General features: G+C 43.4%; 1 protein-coding gene across 6 annotated transcripts in view; it reads right to left on the bottom strand.

Annotated features, from left to right (window-relative positions):
- MET18 (ARM repeat superfamily protein) overlaps positions 1–18585 on the bottom strand; it is a 101894-nt gene extending 83309 nt beyond the window's left edge. For 3 of the 6 annotated variants that reach the window (XM_086819644.1, XM_086819645.1, XM_086819648.1), the window contains exons 1-3: positions 18399–18570; positions 14938–15000; positions 14671–14725 (exon numbers count right to left, since the gene is read on the bottom strand). In XM_086819644.1, coding sequence (XP_086675770.1) covers positions 14671–14725; positions 14938–15000; positions 18399–18473 — 193 coding nt within the window. In that variant the 5' untranslated portion in view covers positions 18474–18570. Of the gene's footprint in view, positions 1–14670; positions 14726–14937; positions 15001–18398 lie in introns of all 6 variants that reach the window. The other 3 variants (XM_086819649.1, XM_086819650.1, XM_086819646.1) reach the window with 2 other exon arrangements.
- Between the last annotated feature and the right edge of the window lie 3671 nt (positions 18586–22256).

The raw sequence follows: 22256 nt of genomic DNA, 5'->3' as shown, positions 1-22256 counted from the left end.
GTTGCCTGCACGTTACTGTCTACTCACTGCTGCCAGCTCTCGCCGTCGCCATCTACCGCCTGCGAACTCCCGCCGTCTGTGACTCTGTCCGACAGCCCATCTCCATTTGCAGCTCCTGCATGCACCGCCCGATTCTGCCTGAGGGGTCCCGTCATCTCTCACTGTAGCCCATGCATCTCCTTCCGGTGATACATGTAAATGTGTAGTTCACTAAATGCACTAATCACTAATGATAGGCACATGTAGATACACACGAGGTAGTGATGAAGGGATGATCATCATGAAGGCTAGGTTTAAAAAGGGGGAAAAAAAAAGACTAATGTATTTCTTTTTTTCCAAAAAATGTGAATGGTTACGTATGGAGGAGTCGACATACTTCCGAGGAAATGCTATTCATGCACGTGGTGGCTGAAGGGAGCTTCAGGAAGGTGGAGGTGGCAGCCTGGCCATGCACGTAGATGATCAAGAGTCTTTTGGTGGGGGAGGAGGCCGGAAGCAAAAAAAGGGGGAAACACGTAGATGATCGAGAGTCTTCTGGTGGGGGAGGAGGCCGGAATCAAAAAAAGGGGGAAAAAGGCTAAAAAAAGAAAAAACAGGAAATGGACGTTTTTCCTGGGCGTCGCAATACAAGTGTAAAGGGGGTTCTTGATTTGGGGATTCCGTTCGTCGGGAAGGAAGAAGCAAGAGATGGGTAATGAACAAGGTTTTTTTGGGATAGAAGTGTGAGATTATTCACTGAATTGGAACGACACTTGCTGTGCATGAGGAAGGTGTGTGCGGGTGTTCTCATCGACGGATGTTCTCTACAATCAATATTTCAGGAGGAAGTGGAGAAGAGGGGATACGTGCGAAACAGTAATCAGAACGTTGCTGGAGTTGGTTTTTTTGGAGAGGGTGCATTTATGAGTTACCAAAGGCCTTCAGGGAGAGGAAGAGTTGAAGAAGGTGCTTACGTGTGAGAGTTTGTGATGAGTAGCGGTCTAAGGGAATTGGCTGATTGCGTCCTTGAATGTGAATGAGATGGAGGGTGTCATGATATGTCTCTTCCTATTGGAAGTCCTGTTCTGAAAAACTGTTGCATGAAGTCTTGACAATACTTGATTCGTGGACCATCTGTGGAGGGTTGACTAGTTCTATCAAAACCAAACATGTTACTTGTCTAGGAAAAGGAATGGAACTGTGTATAGCAGGTTTAGAAGGAGTTTGGATTATGAGGGTTCTGATTGCATCTGTTTTTCTTGAATATAGTTCTGGGTTCGTTTGACTGGAGTGCAGCATGCCATGTTCATTGAGGGTTTGTAAATCCAGTGAACCTGCCTGTTGAGTCCCCAATTCCACCATCTTTTCTGGTATCACCGGTTGCGCCTCAAAGGTCGCCATCACTTGCTCGTCGAGGCCCGGCTGTACACCTTTCTTCCAACAGCAAGCTAGCCAGCAACACTTGCATCTCTGCAAACCCTGCAAAATCAGGGTTCCGATCATTTAGTTAACTGGTTTTTGATTCAATTCAAGGGGCTTTTGTACATTTCTTGCTTCATTGCAAAAATCAAGTGCAAGCAACAGTGCAAGGCAACATCTGGGAGCAGGATTCCAAGAAAATTTGGGGATTTAATAGAAATTTGTGCTTGAATGCACAATTGTAGTCACAGGACACTGAGAAATTTGGGGCTTTCTTAAAATCAATGCTTAATTGCAAAATTAAAGCTCATTGGTACACATATTTTTGGGGCTTTTGTGACTTATGTGCAATTCACACATATATCAACCCATTGGTGGTCAAAAATTTGGGGATTTATAATTGCAATTGTCTGCAGCCTTGTATTCGGGGCAAAACATTTGCACAGGACTTTGTCGTTGCCTGGCATTGCACTTCGGTGCGTTTGGGATTTTGCGTGTAGGTGCTTCTTACAGTATATTTGGTTGCACGTGTTTGCATTATCTCTTGGTAAAGAGATTTCAAAAAATGGCTGGAAATACGACCGATATATTCAAGGTTTTGTCCCAAGAGGACAAATTGGATGGCAGTAATTACTCCCTCTAGAGTTTCATGGTCCGAAATCTTCTTGTGGGCAAAGGATTATGGAGTTATGTGTCAGGTGAAAATATATGCCCTGTTGAGATAGCACCTAATACGCCTGGCCGTGGTCCTCAGCAAGCTGCAGTAGCCACTCCTCCCTCACAAAAGCAAAACAGACAGGATACTCGCGATGCCCAAGCGATGGCTTTGATTGCTTTGTTAGTAAAGCAATCAATCATACTGCATATCCGGTCTTGCAAGACCTCACGGCAAGCTTGGAATGTACATGAAACCATGTATCAGGCAAAGAATGAGATCAAGGTTGCATTTCTCAAGAAAGAGCTTGAGAACTTGGACATGAATGATATGATAGTATGGCTAATCATCTTACGAAGATCCAGGATCTTCGGGAGCAGCTGCTCAATATTGATGAGGTCATTTCTAAAAAGGAGTTGGTTTCCATGACACTATCATCTCTGCTAGAAACCTAGTTTAACTTCCACACATCGCTCACTCTATCTATGTGGGGAAACCCAGAACCAATCTTGTAGGAAGAGTTGGTTGACTTGTCACTACAGGAGGAGCTGAATCGGAAGAACAAATCTTCTAGCATGTGTGGTAGTGATGGGGCTTTTGTTGCCCAAGACAAGAGCAAGGGAAAAGCCAAACACAGTTTTCAGCCAAAGGCTGATTCGGGACAGCCTTCACAAAAAGCTAAAAATGATGCAGACAAGCCCAAGAAAAAGGAAAAATGTCACTACTGCATCACCTGCATTGCATCTTTGTGGGCACCTTCTCCAAGCATTTTGTTAAAGGTACTATGTGGCGACCCAGCTCAGCAGAAAATCTGACTAGAAATGCCACCTGTGAGAGGATAAAGCACCGTTTTCTGCAGATTGGTTCTGCTGATGCCTCTACAAAGAACCAGTGCTAATTACAGCATTAATTAGCCTCTAATCAGTGGGTAATCAGCAAAATCTTCAGCACTTTCCTCTAACGCACCTTAAGGCAATTCGTTTCCACTGAATCAGCGCTGAATTATCCCCCGATTCCTGGAGAAATCGACCTCCATCCAGCAGCATACCTTTACCTAGAACATATCGAATAAGTCGTGCCAACTCTAGGTGTGCCATAACCATCCCTCTTACTCAATGTGGCCGCACACCACATATGGCCAATCTACCAGATGGATGTCAAGACTCAACAGTGCCTTCCTCAATGGCATTCTCGAGGAGGAAGTCTATGTTGACCAACCTCCGGGCTTCCCGCTCCCCGAGTATGAGGACAAAGTCTTCCGCCTCCATAAAGCTCTTTACGGGCTTAAGCAAACCCCCCAAGCGTGGTATCATCACATCAACAAATTTATACGCAACCAAGGTTTTCGACCATCCCACTGTGATCCCAATATCTATATCCACACAGATCAGGGGATATGTTAGAATTGTGCATCTCAGTGTTTTGGGGCTTTACTATTTATCTCGGATTTTACTCGATTTTCTCCTCTTTATTTGTCCAGGGCCAGTCGGCCAGCCCTAGAGGCAATCGGACAGGTCCCTACTTCACTATATAAGGAATTCCCCATTATTCACTCATTCATCCATTTTCCCTTGCACATAGTTCAACACTCAGTTGCTGGCCATTGCCATTGTAAATAAAGCTTTATTGCTGTTATAAAAGGTGATCTTGTCCAACTCTCTTAATCTCCTTTGCACTCTCTCATATGTTTACTGTTTATGCTTCCGCCTATGCTATCTCCTTCATGGTATCATACGCTTAGGTCCAGGTTGCTCCAAACTCTGCAAATCTGCCCACTTTGCTGTGCGTTTTGCTTCCATCGCTTCTCCGGCTGCAGATCAGTCTCATATAGTAGCTGCATTTCAGTACCTTGGTGCGTTTCTGGTCCAGCCCTCTTCTAGTTGTTGTCGGCCAGCCCTAAAGTCTGTGTTTTGCTCTTCAGAGGCAGGTTTTGAAGTGTTTTTGCGTTTTCTTCTACAACATCTGTTGGTTGTGCGTTTCTTGCTCGTGGTCCTGCCAGACAAGTGGTTCTACACTGTCTTCTTTCTCCACGAGTCCCTAGGAGGTTCCTGGTGGATCTTGGACTATTTTGCTGCTGTCACGCCTCTATCTCTCTCAGCTTTGAGAGGGGGTTGATTGTTCCCTCGCTTCGTTGGAAAGCACTTGAGAGAAGTGTTTGAGAGCTGAGATTTGTCCTTTGTTGCTGTGGATATGGCTCCCCCCCATACAAACAAGGATGACAAGTTGAAAGGACCCAACTATGCTCATTGGAAGCTTCAGATGCGGATCTGGTTCATCCACAAGGGTTTGTGGGACATTGTTCAGGGCATTGAAAGGAAGCCCAAGCACCCTCAAAACTCTAGGCGGTGGACTCAAGATCAGGAGGATGAATTTGCTGTGGAATTACAAGACTAGGAGAATCGAGACTCGAAGGCGCATTCTGTGCTTGTGCAAACCATCACCGAGGAGGTCTCACCGGCAGTGCAAACTCTCACCAATTCTCATCAAGTATGGTCAAAATTGGAGGATCTCTTTACACGAGATTCATCGATGAGGACAGTTACCTTGCAGGGGCAGCTCTACGACTTGTTATTTCCTAAAAATAATTCCATGCAATCTTTTCTCTTGAAGGCCAAGGTTATCCATGACCAGTTACTAGCTATGGATGCTACTTTGTCCTCTTCTCAGCTGGCTACTCTTATCCCCACCAAGCTTCCTCCACACTATGATGTGATTTCTCAATCTTTGCGGTGCCAGGTCCCATCCACTCAATTGGATTTTGATGATCTTAGCTCCCTACTTTTGGATTATAGCTCCACCTACTCGTGAATGGGGACCGTGATTCGGAGTTCCAAGCATTAGACATACGGCAGCACATGGTTATCTTTGGTATAGTAGAGATCATGAACTGGATCTGTTCCAAGTTCATTGTTCAAGGCTTTTGGAACATGATGTGTTCCGTCCACTGTTGGGGATAATGGGCGTGATGTGTCTAGCAGCTCATCATCTATTTTTGGAGTTCACTACACACTTGTGTAGGAATTCGTGGTGGCCAAGCAAAGTTCCTTGTTGTTCGTGGTGGCATCTTGTTTCGAGGAAACAGGTTGGTGGGTGCTCTCTCCAAGGTGATTCCAGTATTTGCGGTGCTGCAGAGTCCATGGTTGCATCTTCATCGACTTATCTTCTTCCGACTCTTGCACATTATGAGCTGCAAAGGGGGTCGTTAGAATTCTGCATCTCAGTGTTTTGGGGCTTTACTATTTATCTGGGATTTTATTGGATTTTCTCCTATTTATTTGTCTAGGGCCAGTCGGCCAGCCCTAGAGGCAGTCTGCCAGGTCCCTACATCACTATATAAGGAGTTCCCCATTATTCACTCATTCATCCATTTTCCCTTGCACATAGTTCAACACTCAGTTGTTGCTGGCCATTGCCATTGTAAAGCTTTACTGTTGTTATAAAAGGTGATCTTGTCCAACTCTCTCAATCTCCTTTGCACTCTCTCATATGTTTACTGTTTATGCTTCAGCCTGTGCTATCTCCTTCAGGATGGTGTACTACCTAGTGTTGTATGTTGATGATGTTATCATCTCTAGTTCAAATCAAGCCAAAGTTGTTGATATCATGGCACAGCTGAGACAAACGTTTGAGATGACTAATCTCAGTCTTCTCAAATATTTCCTTGGCATGGAGGTGGTCCAACATCCTAATGGTATCTTTGTGTCACAACAAAAGTATTGTCTTCAACTCATCACTTCCTATTTTCTTAATGGTGCTATCATTGTGGCTACCCCATTGCATCCAACCATCAAATTTACAAAGGAAGAGGATTCACTGCCACATGAAGAGCGAGCCTACCACCAAATGGTTGGGAAACTCATATGGCTCACTAACTCTAGACCTGACATTTCCTATTGCACACACATGGTGGTTATTTCCACTCACTTGGATCTGGCTCTTTCTCTTGGTCTAGCAAGAAGCAAGACACTGTTGCAAGTTCTTCCGCTCAAGCCGAGTACCAGGCCCTCTATGACGCCACCGCTAAGGCTATGTATCTCCATAAGCTTCTTAAGAAGATACGCGTTCCCATGGACACTGCTACTACCATCTATGTCGACAGTCAAAGTGTGATTGCCCTCTCCTTCAATCCTATTTTTTCTAACCGTACCAAGCATGTTGGTGTTCATTTTCACTTCACCAGGGAACAGGTTGAGCTTGGTACCATCAGGCTCCAGTACATTCCTACGACGGACAACCATGCTGACATTCTTACAAAGTCCGTCAATCGGCCTATCCTCGAGCATCTTCGCGCGAGCGGATCGGCATCAGTTTTCCACCATTACCTTCAGCATCTTGAGAGGGGGACCATCCTCACCATTTTTATTATCCATCATTGTTGTAAAGGACGCATGAGTAAATGAAAACCCCATGAGAGCACTGCTCGTGTGAAAACCCTATGCATAGCATTTACCATCTTGCATACCCTTTGCATCGCATTCTGTTTTGTGTGTGTGGGACGCATGTGTGAATGAAAACCCATGTTCATGCATGTGAAAACCTCTTGCATTGTGACATTGATCCAGTACAGCCCAAACTCAAAAGACTCTACATAAGACGAAGAGACGAACAAATGATCTACACCTGCAACAACCAAACCTACCCAAAGCCAAATACTTCATCATGTTCCTCTTCACCCAATTACCATCTTCATCATCTTCTCTCATGGTCCCCTTTTTGGCCTGAGAGGGAGTGTGTGACAACCAGCCCAAAATGATTTTTAAGCCTTACAAAGGCCTAAAAAGGGCCTTTTTACCAGGTTGGGTTGGCTGGCCAACAAGGCCAGCCAACCTGGTATTTGTGGGGGCCAGCACTATATAAGCATGCTGCCCCTCCTCTCCATACACCCCATCAAGTCGTCGGCTCTACAACCACCTGAACCATCACCACATTGATCACCATCGCATCTGATCAAGCAGCCGTCAGCTCTACCCCTTGCACACAGCAGCAGCCCGGCTACAGGCAGCTAATCAATCGACACTCCAGCAGCAGCGTTTCTGCCCACATCATCAAGCTTCAATGCATACATTCTTCCCTGGTTATTCATCATCGAGCATCAGTGCTCCAAACCACACTGCAGCTGGCGTGCTCCCTTGGTATTCAGCAACACATCTGCGTTTACTGCAGTCCTGCGTTTTGCAGCCTTCAACCTCTACTTCACACGGAGTGCCACCACTGTCCCCGACACGCGCCTTCGTTCTCAACCTTGCTTCATCGCCAATCTACTTCTCAGAGTCACTTCTTCAGTACCTCATAAAAAGGCACTCTTGTACTGGATTACATTCACCATTATACATATATTCATTCATCCATTTCATGCTCTATTGATTTGCTCTGATCTCTCACACATCTGGTTCTTTCGTCCTTTTGCCCTCACAGCAACTATTCACAGTTGCGTAAATCTATGAAAAGGATGGCTTTTATGATTATCAACACATAATGTCACTAAACACTTGAGCTCCAAAGCCCATTTCTATGTCCAAGAAACCGTCTGGAGTGCCTGGACCATGCTACGAACAATTGGTCCTCTATACTGGATAATCCCCCATTTCCAAAGCTTGTACATTCTTGATCTTTTGCACATCCAAAGCCCATCCACACACATGAATACTGCATATGCCCAAAATGGTGACATTCCCCCCATCTTAAAAGTTATCTTAACTTTAAAGCTTCAAACCATATACCAAGATAAAACCATGTCCCCAAAAAAATGGGCAAGGAGTCCGTGGAAGATATGCCAGACACAAGCACAAGAGCCAACTGTGTCTCAATAACCAATATCAATGCCCAACACGAATCCACGTGTATGGTGGAGTGTTCATTGAATTGCCCTCTCACAATCCCAAGACGAATCCACACGTATGGTGAGATGAACATTGGCCTCCGTATGGGGAAATAGTGATCCCAATATGACTGAAAGAATCCATGTCCCAAATAAATGGGCGAGACTAAATAAGTCTCCATAATACCAATATCAACATCATATCCCAAACAAATTGGCGAGACAAAACATTCCCATAAGTCCAAATATCATAATCATGTCCCAAGTAAATAGGCGAGACAAAATAGTCCCATAAATCCAGATATCAGTCTACTGACACTTGGCGTAGACATAGTCCCCTGCCAACAAGGTGTCAGTCCACATGACCCTTGGCTACATAAGTCCCCTGCCAACCAGGCATCATGTCCACTCTACCACTTGCACTCCGTGTTGGTACTCTGACCACACCCCTTGGAAAAGAGATGGACTCAAGTGTGTAACATAATAAGAATCACTCACAGGCATAGATATCCTGGTGCTCTATAAACATTTCTGCTACACATAGTTTATAGGCATTTCAGCCACCAATAGTTTTACAGGCATTTTGGCCGCCAATATAAATCTTCAATCCATGATATAACCATGAGTTTCATATGTCCAATGTATCCCAAATAAAGGGAGTCAAAAACATAATCCATCCCAATAAAGGGAACCTTGAAAAGAATTCAAGCCATTAAAGAGAGCCATAGGTCCATAAAGCCAACAAACTGAAGAATGCAAAAGATGACCATACATACATACATACATACATACATACATACATACATACATACATATATATATATATATATATATATATATATAACCATGTCATATATTGCAATCCTCAAGCATCATGCTCACAATAGAGATAATCTCTAGATTCAAGGTTTCTCAACCATGAAAAGAATTTTTCCTTAAACACATTCAAGAAAAAAATACAACACTTCTCCTTGCATTTGTACACAAGAGTTAGGTGTTCAAAACACAAACCATGAAGAATAAAAAAGTAATAGCTTTGTAACCTCAAAGAATACTTAGCTCTTCTTTGCCGAAAACATCATGAAGCCATGAAACAAATAGAACTCCGTTATAGCTTGCTTTGAGCTTGAGAAGCAGCTTCCATAATACAAAGATAGAAGATAGACACCTCCTCACAGACTCAAAGAAAACATAATGTTCACTTTCCATTATACCTGGTACTGCTATATATAATCCTACCAATGGCCATAGTATGCACCTTAACAAGATCGTTCTCACATAAGAATGAGAAAGCCTTATGCTCTGATACCAATGTAACTCGCCCGAGAAGCACGGGAGTGGATGTGCATCGCTTGACCATGAGCACAATTAAACATTTCAGCATTTAATCACAACCATTAATCCACAAAGCTGAAAATAAAAGTTGCACATATAACACCACATTGAGGCCGGAATGGGCTGAACCCCCCCTTGGAGAATTTGATTACCCAAGGAGAAATAACATGTACAAGCTTTGAGGGCCTTACTCTCCCCATGGGAGATGCCGGATTATCCATATACAACCATAAACATGTCCTTCATCCAATATGGCTAATCCAGCATGTCCTTCCATAGGCGCACAAACATGTATAACAACCACATGGCTCTTCCATACGCGCATAAACTTGTATGACAGCCCATATGGCTCTTCCACAAGCACATAAACCAGCCCATCCTTCATGAGCTCATAAACTTGTAGACCAGCCCATGTGGCTCATCCATGATAACTCTCATGTTCAAATAAGCAAGAAAATGCTACAATGCCATGTTTAGAGCTGAATTGACAAGTGTGAGAACACTTGTCTCACTTTTATCCTCTTGTTTGCTACATGTCCCAAATCGAAAGGCCAAAAATTCCACAATATTCAACTCTAAAAATATCCCAGATGATAGCTAATTTCACAATGGCGCTTTGGCAATCCTCAATCTCTGCTGAATTCCGGAGGTAATGGCACGAACGGAAATTCCATCGGAGATTGCCAAAAATAACAACTTTCCCTAAAATTTAGGCAATGGTCTCTTTGTGTTCCACCACATGAGAAATACATGTAAGCGCCATTCATGTAGAAACATGTTTCATTGCTCGATCTCTCCCAAAATCCTCAAGAGTTCGCCATGCATACTTTCCACTTGACACTTGAGCTCCAAAGCCCATTTCTATGTCCAAGAAACCGTCTCGAGTGCCTAGACCATGCTACGAACACTTGGTCCTCTATATTGGATAATCCCCCATTCCCAAAGCTTGTACATTCTTGATCTTTTGGGCATCCAAAACCCATCCAAACACATGAATTCTAGAGATGCCCAAAATGGTGATAGATAGTGCCATCTGTAAGCCAAACGAGGTGTGTCGTGACAGATTCAACCACGTACCCAAGAGATAAAGATAGAGAAAGGAAGAGAGAAGGGTTTAGGAAGCTTTGCACAATACACACACTGAGCGAGGAACAGGCCACGCCCCCTTTCAGGAATCCACGAGCTTATCAAGCCAGGACCAATACAATCAATAAATACAAAATCAAACAAATATGTCGATGTAGAAATCTGGGTCCGAGTTGATGTCGAGGCACAAGATCCCTGATGTCGAGCATACCACGGGGATGACCCACAAGAATCTCTCACCGAGTTAGACCAGTAACCAATATCCAAATCTAGATCGAAAATCTCCAAGCTCGTAAATAAGACACACAATGGATGTGTGTAATCGACGAGGAATTCGAAGCCCAAAAGTATGGAAGTCGTCAAATTTAGTTATAGGAAACAACCCCCCACAATTTCTTCAAAAGCTGAGTGTCGACGCCGATGCAGTGGCGCGGGTACTTTCAAATAGTGGCCGGCACACAAGCAATGGAGGGACTGATGCCGATGGCACAACCTACAGGCGAAGTTGGCGAGCTGGCTGGCGATGCTTGGCTTGTTGGCTCGCAAGGTAGGAGCGCTTTTGGCAGGCTAGCTGGCTAGTTGGCAGCCGACAAATACACAGGTAACCAGGGTGGCGCAGGCAAAAGAGACGAGTGCAGGCCGGTAGGGCAGATGGCTGACCAACGGCGGAGCAAGGACTGAGACGAGCGGTGGCCGACGGCAAGTGGCTGACCAGCGACAGCACAAGCAACAGAGAGGAACAGCCCAACAAACTAGTGGGTGGAGAGGGTGATGAGGATGAAGATGATGATGAAGATCTCCTTGCTCTTGGGAGTCTCCACATGCTTGATGATCTTCATGAGGGTCTCAAGCTTCTTTTATACTTGTGGGAGGCCCTGCTTTTTGCCAAAAGCAGACCAATCTTTTTCTTTTCACTTTTTCACTTTGCTTTTGCCTTTTTGACTTTTAATAATAAAAATATTACTCATCTTGATTAGCTTGGCAAATAGACTGAACTCGCGCTGTTGAACCCGTCTACTCCATCCTTGCCCCCACCTCTGTCCCTTCTACTCCCGCTTGCGGCATAGTCACCAGAAACACTTCGGGGTTTTTGAGGTTTCAGGGCAAAACGTTTCGGCCTTTGGCTAAGAAACGCCAAGGTTTCGGATTTTTTTCTATATAATTTTGCATTGCTAAAGTTCCAAAAAATAGGAACTTTTAACCTTGAGAAACTTTTTTCTTTTTGAGAAACCAAAAAAATCAGGAGTTTCTGAAACATTCTGAAAAGCCCAACAAACTGGCGGGTGGAGAGGGTGATGAGGATGAAGATGAAGATGATGATGAAGGTCTCCTTGCTCTTGGGAGTCTCCACACGCTTGATGATCTTCAAGAGGATCTCAAGCTTCTTTTACACTTGTGGGAGGCACTGCTTTTTGCCAAAAGTGGGCCAATCTTTTGCTTTTCACTTTTTCATTTTGCTTTTGCCTTTTTGACTTTTGATAATAAAAATATTACTCATCTTTAATCAAAGTTCTTGAATTTTGCTTTTCTAGCTTCAGGGTCTTGCTTTTAGGCCCTAGAGCTGCTTTTTGGAAAAGCGGCTTTTAGCTTTTTGATCAGGCTCAGTCGCCTCTTGCCAATGGTGCCCTTGGCTTGTAGTCAACTCAGTTTGACTTTTTGCTTTTCCTTGTTTTTCCATGAGCCAACTTCATGGTCCTTATTCACATGCCTTCATCTACTTGTCCAGTATCCGAGCACAGGTTCCATCATGTGAAAAGAGCTAGGAAGAGGGCCGAATAGTTACACATCTCTCTTGGTTTAACACCCAATTCTAGTGCAACAGTTTCCAATGCATCATTCACAAAAGCTGAGTGCCTTTGTGCATCCAATACTTGCTTAACTTACATACAAGATGACTATGAGAATATCGGCATCGCTTTTCTTCACATACAATGTGCTTTCAGCAGCTGGACTATTCTTATAACCTTGGCTGGTTAGATGAGCATGTATCTTATCATACCAAGCTCTTGGAGCTTGCTTTAACCCATACAATGCTTTGCGTAACCTGCATACTTTATGTTCCTCACCAGGAACTACAAAACCAATGGGCTGATTTACATATACTTCCTCCTGTAAATCCCCATTTAAGAATGCAGTTTTGATGTCCAATTGATGCACTATCCATCCTTTATGTGCAGCCAATGCAATCATTGATCGTATTGTGGTCATTCTCGAAGTAGGAGCAAAAGTCTCTTCATAATCTATTCCCTTTTTCTGGGAGTAGCCTTTAGCCACAAGTCTCAGAATTTCTTTTGACTTTGTACACCCACTTTGTTCCAATGGCATGCTTGCCTTTAGGCAATTCCACAAGATCCCATGTATTGTTCTTCATGATAGAAGAAATTTCAGCTTGCAACCAATGCTCATTCTCATGTGCACGGAACGCAATCTGACCATCCACTATCTATGTGGGAGACTTCCGGAGGCTAAAAACCAACCGTCCTTCGAGGGACAGGAATCACTCCGAAAGGGGTAGTCCACCGGCATCTAAAAACCAACCACACGAGCGAAAAAATTTTCTGGTTTTCTTTGCTGAATCTTTGTCCTTGAAGTAGGCTCTCATACCACTGTAACATGCGGAAGCTTCGGAGAAGGATCGGTACTTCAAAACTCAGAAATCAGCACTCTTTTCGCGACGGAATTAACGCACAAACTGAAAGGAGATGTGCAAAAAATAGAGAGAGAAGGGGAAGATGGAGAGGACACAGTATTGGGTCCCAATTACCCTCTGTAGGGACCCCACCACGGATGGTGTATTTGCTTTATTAGAATGATGTAAATCTGAAAACAAATACAGAAAACTTGACCTTTTCTTGGCTGGAAAATCCTTGCCCTTGACCTTCAGAAGTCCACCCCTTTGCTTGGCAATCTCCTTGGCTTGACTGGCCCTTGATTGACTTGAGCACTTGGTGAAAACTGAGATGAATGATGGGATTATGGCCTCCACTATTTATACTCCTCCTCAAGAGCAGTCGGCCAGCTGAAAATCAGCTTATTGTCCCACGACTGGTGAAATTCAGCAATAAATGCTGAATTAAACCCCAAAAAATACTGCCTTTTTTTCCTAACAGGCTGAAAGTGATGCGCCTGCTTCTGATTGGCTGGACACCACTTTTGTCCACAATCCCAAGGCTGGGCAGCTTGTATGGGCTGCCCCATACATGCCCTACAACCATATAAAGGCTGTAATCCCCTGGAGATTGCCTGATCTGTGCCCTAGGGCTGTCCTACATCCCCTCCATGGCTGGTGGGTTCAGCCTGGGCCTTCCTGGCCCTCGTGGGGGTGGTTCTACACCATTCCCATTCCCACACTCAGATCCGGGGTAGCCCTATGGGCTGGCCCCTTGTCCTAAACCTAATCTACTCAGTGATCTGGCATCCGGTACCATACCAGATACACAGAACCACTGACATCATTCTAGAGGGAGACTCACAGCGCGGACTGGCACTGTTTCATGTGCAGGACAGTGCACACTTGACCTTGGACTCATGTGCAGGACAACGCACACCTGACCTCGGACGACTGAGATGGATCCCTGGCTGACTCGTCCCGGACTGGGCTCACATGGGACCAGTTCACCATCCCAGGTCCTGCACCTTCTATACAGAAATGTCTACGTGGCATCCAAGTGCGGGATGCACGTGACATCTTCTAACCCAAGATTATATCCGCTAACCCTATGATCGTAACATATGCATGAAGTATTTCTCGTGAGTTTGTTGTAGCCAACCATTCAAGCAGGGTATAACAAATGCAAAAGCAAGCAGCGGCATAACCAATACATCAATGCAAGGTCCCCATGGCCTGCCTCCCACCCTCTGAAAAGCTATTGCTTGATTGTACTAGAGTATGGGGCTGAGTACAATGGCTCCAAACTGATATCTTCACATGCAAGAGAAGAACTTTAAAAAAATGTCTTGTGAACAGCACTGAAAGGTATGCCCTGGCTCTAATAGCCAAATAAAGAACCTCACAACAACCCACCAGAGTAGTGGATGTGCGTGACAAATAACTTCACACGGTCACATATGCACACACGCTACAGGTGTACACAAGTGTATGGTTATAGTTATACACAAACTGTGTAACTGAAGAAAAGGTTCACAACTGATTTTCTTTTCTTCTGGGGTGTAGATTCGTATTGTGCATGCAATTGATCTTCATAAAATGCTCATTTATTTCCAAATCCTTGCCAATGCTCCACCACATAAGCTCATACTTAAATAACGCTTTAAGGTGCAGTAGAATGCCACATCTCAGTGTCCAATGACATCTAAAAGCTCAGTTTTATCTTTTCAACCTGAAATAAGCATACATATGCAAAGAAGGCAAAGATACCTCTAGCTCTTACTGCACCATCTGTTGTTGTCAAATACGCTCCCATTTCCTTGACCTTCTCGATGCAGAGGGAAAGATAATTCACATATAAAAGTGCATTTAGCAAATGAAAAAAAAAATACAAGTAAAATTTGGAGCCGGGGGGGGGGGGGGGGGGGGGGAGCTGCGGCGGCAATATGTTGTAGCAGCAACTCCCATATTAGGCCATAAAGAGCCTTCAAGAGGACAACAACGCTTGTATTGAAAAATGGACAGCTGATTACTTACAATTTGTGATAAAGACAAGGTCTTTTGAGTAAGAAAATCAACAAGAGCATCCCGACTAGCATCCTGTCAAATCAAAGAAGGAATAACCAACTAAGGGACAACAAAAGAAGATATGAGTGGCAGGGATGGTGCCAATAACCAGCACAGTAGGCTGACTACTACCCAACTAACACAAGAATAAAAGCCATTTATAAAAAAATGCAAATTGACACAAATAGGCCTACATTTTGGAGGTCTAGAAATATATCTGCGCATCTTCTACAAGTCTTTTAATGTAGCCAAGGGAAAGCAGAAGCCATAGATTCAGCCCCAACAGCAGCTAATTGATACAGATCATTCCATGGCTTCCTATTGCAGAAAATTTCAGCAGTAGGGAAGGAATTACAGAAGGGTGCCTTGCTTTGATCAAATATTTGCTTTCACAACAGCTAGTTTGAAATGCAATGGTGCATATAATGTCACCCTCAAGAGCACTTTGCAGAAAATTTCAGCAGTAGGGAAGGAATTACAGAAGGGTGCCTTGCTTTGATCAAATATTTGCTTTCACAACAGCTAGTTTGAAATGCAATGGTGCATATAATGTCACCCTCAAGAGCACTTTGAGGCATTGACCCTCCATAGCAAAGCCTCTATTTGCACAAGATTGCTAAGCTTTGATCTTAAACGAAACTATAGTAGTCACGATTACGACACCTTAATAATAAAAGAAGGCTTGCCTTACAAGATCTATTGTGACTGGCGACAAACTGCTGATATGGACTTTTGTTGTCAACCCCTGAGCACATAAGCTGTCTATAACTAGCATTAAAACTCAAGCTGCAAAGCTTTCGGCAAACTCACACCAACAAGGAGTCCTTGCAGCTAGAGTAAAAAGCATCGGGCCTGCCTACTCTTATACTGGATGTGAGACCCCAAATCTTGAAAGCTTCTGCCACCACCTCTTTGATCGAATCCCAAGAGATTACCACCAGCCACAACAGGAAGGCAGCAATCCCCATCGCTAGCTACCCCCCTCACGTCCACACAAAACCCGGGTGGAGAAGATACCTAAGAGCCATGTCCACTATGCTATTTATAGAGTTCCATCCAACTCCCCCGGTTCGCATGTGGGATTACTCCATGAGTTCCTTGGCTCCTCACACATTCCACCACAGTGCATTGGTGGCAACCCAACTCTAACACCCTCTCTCCAACAATGCATGTGAACCCCCTTTGCCACATGGTCAACTCTTTGCAAGGTTGTCAACTCAACAGTTGGCCAAGAGGAGTTCGTTGACGTCACCATAGCAAACAAGAATCCTTGCACTACTGTGTTTTTCTGCATGAACGTCTCCCGAGAGGTTCCTAGTCCTGCGAACCTTTGCAAGCCCTTTGCAATGGATCCTCATCGCTGTCTTAGCAGCCTCCTTTTCACCATCGCTATCTTAGCAGCCTCAAAAGTTCTATCAGGATCGAGCACCTAGGGCTCTGATACCATGATCAAATCCCCAAAGATTACCACTAGACCACAATGAATGATCACAGGAAGGCAGCAATCCCCATCAGCTACCCCCCTCACGTCCACACAAAACCTAGGTGAGGAAGATACCTAAGAGCCATGTCCACTATGCTATTTATAGGGCTCCATCCAAACCCCCCAATTCGCATGTGGGATTACTCCACGAGTTCCTTGGCTCCTTATGCATTCCACCACAATGCATTGGTGGCAACCCCATTCTAACACTCCTCTTATTTAGAAACAAGGAAGAAGAAAACAAGAGGAAGACTAAAGTAAAAGCCATGGCACAGTTTTACATCAATCATTATCTACAAAGCTATCCCCTAGCTACTTGTCAGCGTGTTGACACTCCTTGGCTACCTAGCTTAAGCCATCCTTGAAAGGATCCTTATCACATTTTACAGTCTGAGAACACTTAACCCTTGACACCCCTTAGCCCCCTATGCTCAGGCCATGCAACTTTCTGAGGTCCTAACAAAATCTTGGTATCACCTGCATAACTTGTTGCTACTCAAAGTGATGACCCAGCTAGGCTATGCCAAATCCCTTTGAACTAGTAGCCTACCAACCCTAGGTATCTTTGACATTAGTGCTTGCAATGACCAATCTAGCCCTTGGACCACTAGCCTAAACCCCCCTTTAGAGCAGAAGTGGAATGATTGAGAAAATCTTCGACTAGTTCTGTGATCTCCACATTGTATCATGTCTCTAACTCAAACATGTTCTGTAATTGCGCAAACATGGGTCAGAGATTTAAGTCTGTGTAAGCATGGCTCAGAGGCTCAACCAAACACCACACACTTACATATGAGCATGCCTCAGAGGCTCCATGTCTAAGCATGGTTGCACGCAAAATTAGCGGTCTAGGAGACCAAGGTACCCACATCCTGGAACATCCCTTCCAAGCCTGATTCATGGGAGCTCCATCTAAAACAACATACATCGGTCTCTCTAACTAAACCCCCCTCACACTAAACAAGGAGTACGAGGATGATGGAGCCTTTTATAAATCAAGGCACTCAAATCACACAAACACATAACACATGTATTATATATCTTTTTCAAGGAACATCTCAGGCGGAGGACCGATGACTAAACACACATAAAAACATAAATGTTTGTGGGCGATTCGATCACTCCTTCAAACAGATTTGGATGAAGATGTCGTTTGCGGCGGTGCCAGGCTATGGATACTTGGCCAGTCATTTTAGGCCCAAGGGCCAAGGCAAAGAACCCGAAAGACTCTCAATGTGTCGTATAAGGCTTCAATTAGTTCATTTTGCTCAAAAAGCCCCAATTTTAAGGGACTGAAATAATGCTTGCCATAAGTATTATTCGGGCATGTTACATGAATCAAACCTTTCCCTCAATTCCAACTACTATTCAACAGGATTGGAAAAAGTTGATAGGTAGTGGCCCATGGTGTCACGATATGCTCCAAACTTCATGTAGGTATATCATGACAAGTTATCTTGTGCACAACATCACTAGCTTGTCCCATCCCATGGCATAGATACATAAGACTCTCCATACTGATGGGTTAGCATCCTCGGACTAATGACAAGGTTTTTGGTTTCCATCAAGCATGATGTCCTCTAGGTACAGGTGATTTCTTGTGCATGCGTCTACTTGACCCATCCCATGGTAAGATCCTCCGTACTCATGGTTCAGCACTAGTCCCTCAGGCTGACGAGAAGATTTTTAAATTCCATCGAACATGATTTTCTTTAGGTGTAGGTAATTCTTGTGCATAGCATGCATCACTAGTTTGACCCATAACATGACATTGAAGGCCCTCTATACCCATGGGTTCACAATACTCCCTCAGACTCGTGGGCTACCGAAAAACATGACGTCCTTTACATATAGATAGTTCAAGAAGTAGCTCAAAAGCTAACAAGCCTGCGCAAAAGACAGAAAACGAAAAGACAAAATGTTGATATCTTTTCTCAGTGTGAAGGACCTGTTGAGCTGCAGGACAATCGGGGTCGACGAAGGTCTCCACGTGCAGAAGCCAAGAAGCAGTAGCCATCGCCATGGCAAGGGAGAAGATGCGCGGGCAGTAGCGTTTTAATTCATGGAAGACCCGTTTCACATTTCGTGCCTCTCAGGGTCCGCCCGAGCTGCCCTTTCATATATAATCTTGGGGGACTAAATATCAAACTTTAATATACTAACCTACAATGATCAATTTATTAGATTATATACTAATAGAATGGCTATGAACTTTATAGCTTCGCGGGTGAAAATATTGAGCTTAGAAGAAAAAATTTATCAAGTTATCATATGACTCCTAATGGCTTAGTGGAAGTGTTGGATCTAATCACTCGGCTCTAGCACTATCTAGAGAGGGTTAAATCTTTTGATTAGGATGCTCCAATAATTGAGGAGCAATAAAAGATTCCATCTTCTCCCGCGAGACCTAGTAGCCTTTTAAATAAATATGTTTGCCAGCACTATTAGGACTGGAGAAGTCTTTTGGGACTATTTGGACTGATGCTCAATGAGACCTGTGTGTTTTGAGTGTGATTTTGCCTGCTAAGGAAAAGTCATAGGCATGTTTAAAGATCAAGGAGAGTGATTGGTGATGATCTTACTTCGAAAGAGACTGCATCTAACCACCCAGGATCCTCCTATCACAATCGAGTGTTGGATCTAATCGCTCAGCTAGCACTCAATTATGCGTGTCTACCCTTAGGAGGATTAAAATCCATTAATTATGAATCCTAGGGGATTCTCCAATAATTGAGGATAAAGAGAAGATTCCATCTTTTCCCACAAGACCAGTAGCCTTTTAGAATATGCTAAGGGAGTATTTAGACTACAACCAAAAACTAAACAAGAGGCTTAATGAGTTGACTATCATCAAGAAATGAGCAATGGATTGGTGAATGTTACTGTTAAGTCAGGTACTCAAACTATACCCCCTGGAATAATAACTATACAATGATTATCTCTTATGTATGCCTCTAACCCCCATGTTACTCCCAGGATTAGGAGAGATCACGAGGCTAAGATACATAAACCTCCTTATGTAAATCACCATTCAAAAAGCTATTCTTGATATCTAATTGATCTACATTCCGATACGTTGCTAATGCAATAATACACCTAATTATAGTTATATGAGATGGGGATGCAAAGGTCTCATTATAATTTATGCCCTTCTCCTAAACTTAACTCTTTGCAACAAGTCTCGTCTTGTAGCAGTCAAAACTACCAGCACATGTACGCTTAAGCTTATAAACCCACTTTGTACCGATAGCCTTTTTCATAAGGCAAATATGCCAAATATCAAGTATCAGCTTGAGGATTGAGTCGTACTCATCCTGCATGGCTTGCATCTACTAATGATCATTTTTATGTGCTTCCTCAAAGGAAAGGTTCCTATTAATTACATTTATTAGCAATGAGACCATGATTCATAAAAGAATAAGATGTAGGATAAGAACTTTCATGTGTCCTGTTAAGTAAAGGAGTAGCTAATTTGCTATCCCACAATATCTATACTAGCCTTTTTGGCACTCTCTAGATGCCTATATGGCTACCCTTTCCCAACTACATCATCAACAATTGCCTCATTAGGCTGATCTATGGGCTAAAATTTGAGTTAATTTTTAGCTAGCATGAGTTGATTTTTGTAGCACCTTGTTGAGCATTCAATTACTTAGAGATGGTTATACAGCACGGTACAAAGGTAGAAGTGTGTCAAAGATGTCATGTGAGCATACATTTTGCTACTTTTTGCATAAAAGCATGAGTTGAATTGATTCTCACTTGCAATCCGCCTTGGCTAGACGCTAGAGTCTATGCCCTTTGCTTTTTTGAGTTGTACATTCGACAAAAATGCATTTTATCACCTTATCATCTAGCTTATTGCATTGTTACTCAGATACAAGAGCATAATCAAGACAACCAAAAACACATAAATGAACCACAAAGGGCTTCACACCATTCCAAGCTTCATAAGTACAGGCCTTGGTGGGACATCTGTTTACTACATAAGTGGCACACATAATTTCCTCCAACCAAAAACATGAGGTAAATCCTAGTCTTTAACCATGTAACGTGCTATTTCCATAAGAGGTCTATTCTTCCTCTCAATCACACCATTTTATTGAGGTGTGTAAGGCATTGTGCATTGATGTTATATGTCTCTTTCAAGCATATATGCATGAAAATATATGTCTCTTTCAGTCATATATGTCTCTTTCAGTCATATATGCATGAAAATCCTTTAGCATATATTAACATATGCTTCCTCACTTGATCCGTAGTAGAAAGGGTGCTAACTTAATATAAAGACATAGTTTCAACCATAGAAACAAAGTGTCTAAAGCATGCCAAAACCTCTGACTTTACCTTCACCTAGTTGTACTTAGAATAGTCATCAATAAAAGTTACAAAGTAGAGATATCTCCCAATCAATGGTGTCCTCATAAGGCCACTTACATCACTGTATAATATTAGCTGTAATTTATGGACAGCCCTTACTGATCCATCTTTTAGGAATGATGCCTATTACACTTGCCCAAAATGCATCCCTCACATACATCAAGCTTTGGCAACATTGATTCCATCTTTTACCTTTTAACGAGTAACTCTGACACCATCTCTTACCGTTTAAGGAGAAACAAACTGCCAAAGTTTAAGTGACCAAAATGGGCATCCCATAGCTCTGTGTCACTCATAGTAGGTGTGGTAGTAATTGAACTAGTATTAACTAGCATTATGTTCCAATCTCTAATACATGTCCAACCTGTAAAGCCCATGGCTTAGAATATTGAATACCCCACTTCGGTCATAAACTATACACCTGCCATTAACAAATCTGACCATTAGGCCTACTCCAGCAATGGCAGAGACTAATAATAAGTTCTTTTAATGCCTGGAACAAACAAGACTTATGAGAGAGTGATTATCCCACCATTGTGAAAAGATGCAGGGGGGAAGAGAGCTTGAGCTCTTGCAAGCACACACACACACTCACAAAACCCTAATAGAGAACACACAAGGTGAGAGACTGAAAATCTTCTTCTATTTCACTCAACACTCAACACACCATATACAAAGATAAGAGTACACACAATATGAAAGGTACTCAACCAAATATATACACGGGTTGTCTATAGTGGGAACCCAACTAAAATGAGTCGGTGCTATAACTATGCCAGTCTCTAGAATGGCTGTCACACAGCCTGTCATCCCACTGGCCGCATATCACCCAAGATCTCACCAACCATGCTAGTGGTGTAAGTGTGGGGCCTATCCCCTAGGCGGGTCATCACAGTGCCCACCGCCTCACTAGACGAGCTCGATATCTCACCACTCCCCCTCGAGCTCAACTCCATCTCATGTACACCAAGTGAAGCTCTGAATCTGCAGAGCTTCTTTGTACCCAATGCTTTGGTGAAGATGTTAGCTACGTGATCCTGTGTGCTGACATAGACAAGGTCAAGATCTCCTGCCAAGACCTTCTCTCTGACGAAATGGTAGTGGACCTCTATATGCTTCGTGCGAGCATGAAAAATTGGGTTCCTGGCTAGCTGTATACTGCTAATGTTGTCATAAAAAATGACAACTTGTCTATCCACTGATAGACCCAAATCTGCAAGTAGCTTTCTCAACCAAGCTACCTCACATGCTGCCATAGCAGCTCCTCTGTACTCGGCCTCTGTACTGGATAGAGCAACCGTAGGCTGCTTCTTACTGCTCCAAGTCACAGCAGCACTCCCCAAAGAAAACATGAAGCCACTGGTAGATCTTCTATCTGAGATACTACCAGCCCAATCAACATCTGTGTACCCATGTACACATATCT

The sequence above is a fragment of the Cibotium barometz genome, chromosome 25, assembly GCF_041138505.1.
Source record: "Cibotium barometz isolate CiBa-2024 chromosome 25, ASM4113850v1, whole genome shotgun sequence".
NCBI lineage: Eukaryota > Viridiplantae > Streptophyta > Polypodiopsida > Cyatheales > Cibotiaceae > Cibotium > Cibotium barometz.
Note: the sequence above shows the minus strand (reverse complement) of the source record. Positions and strands in the feature narration are given on the sequence as shown.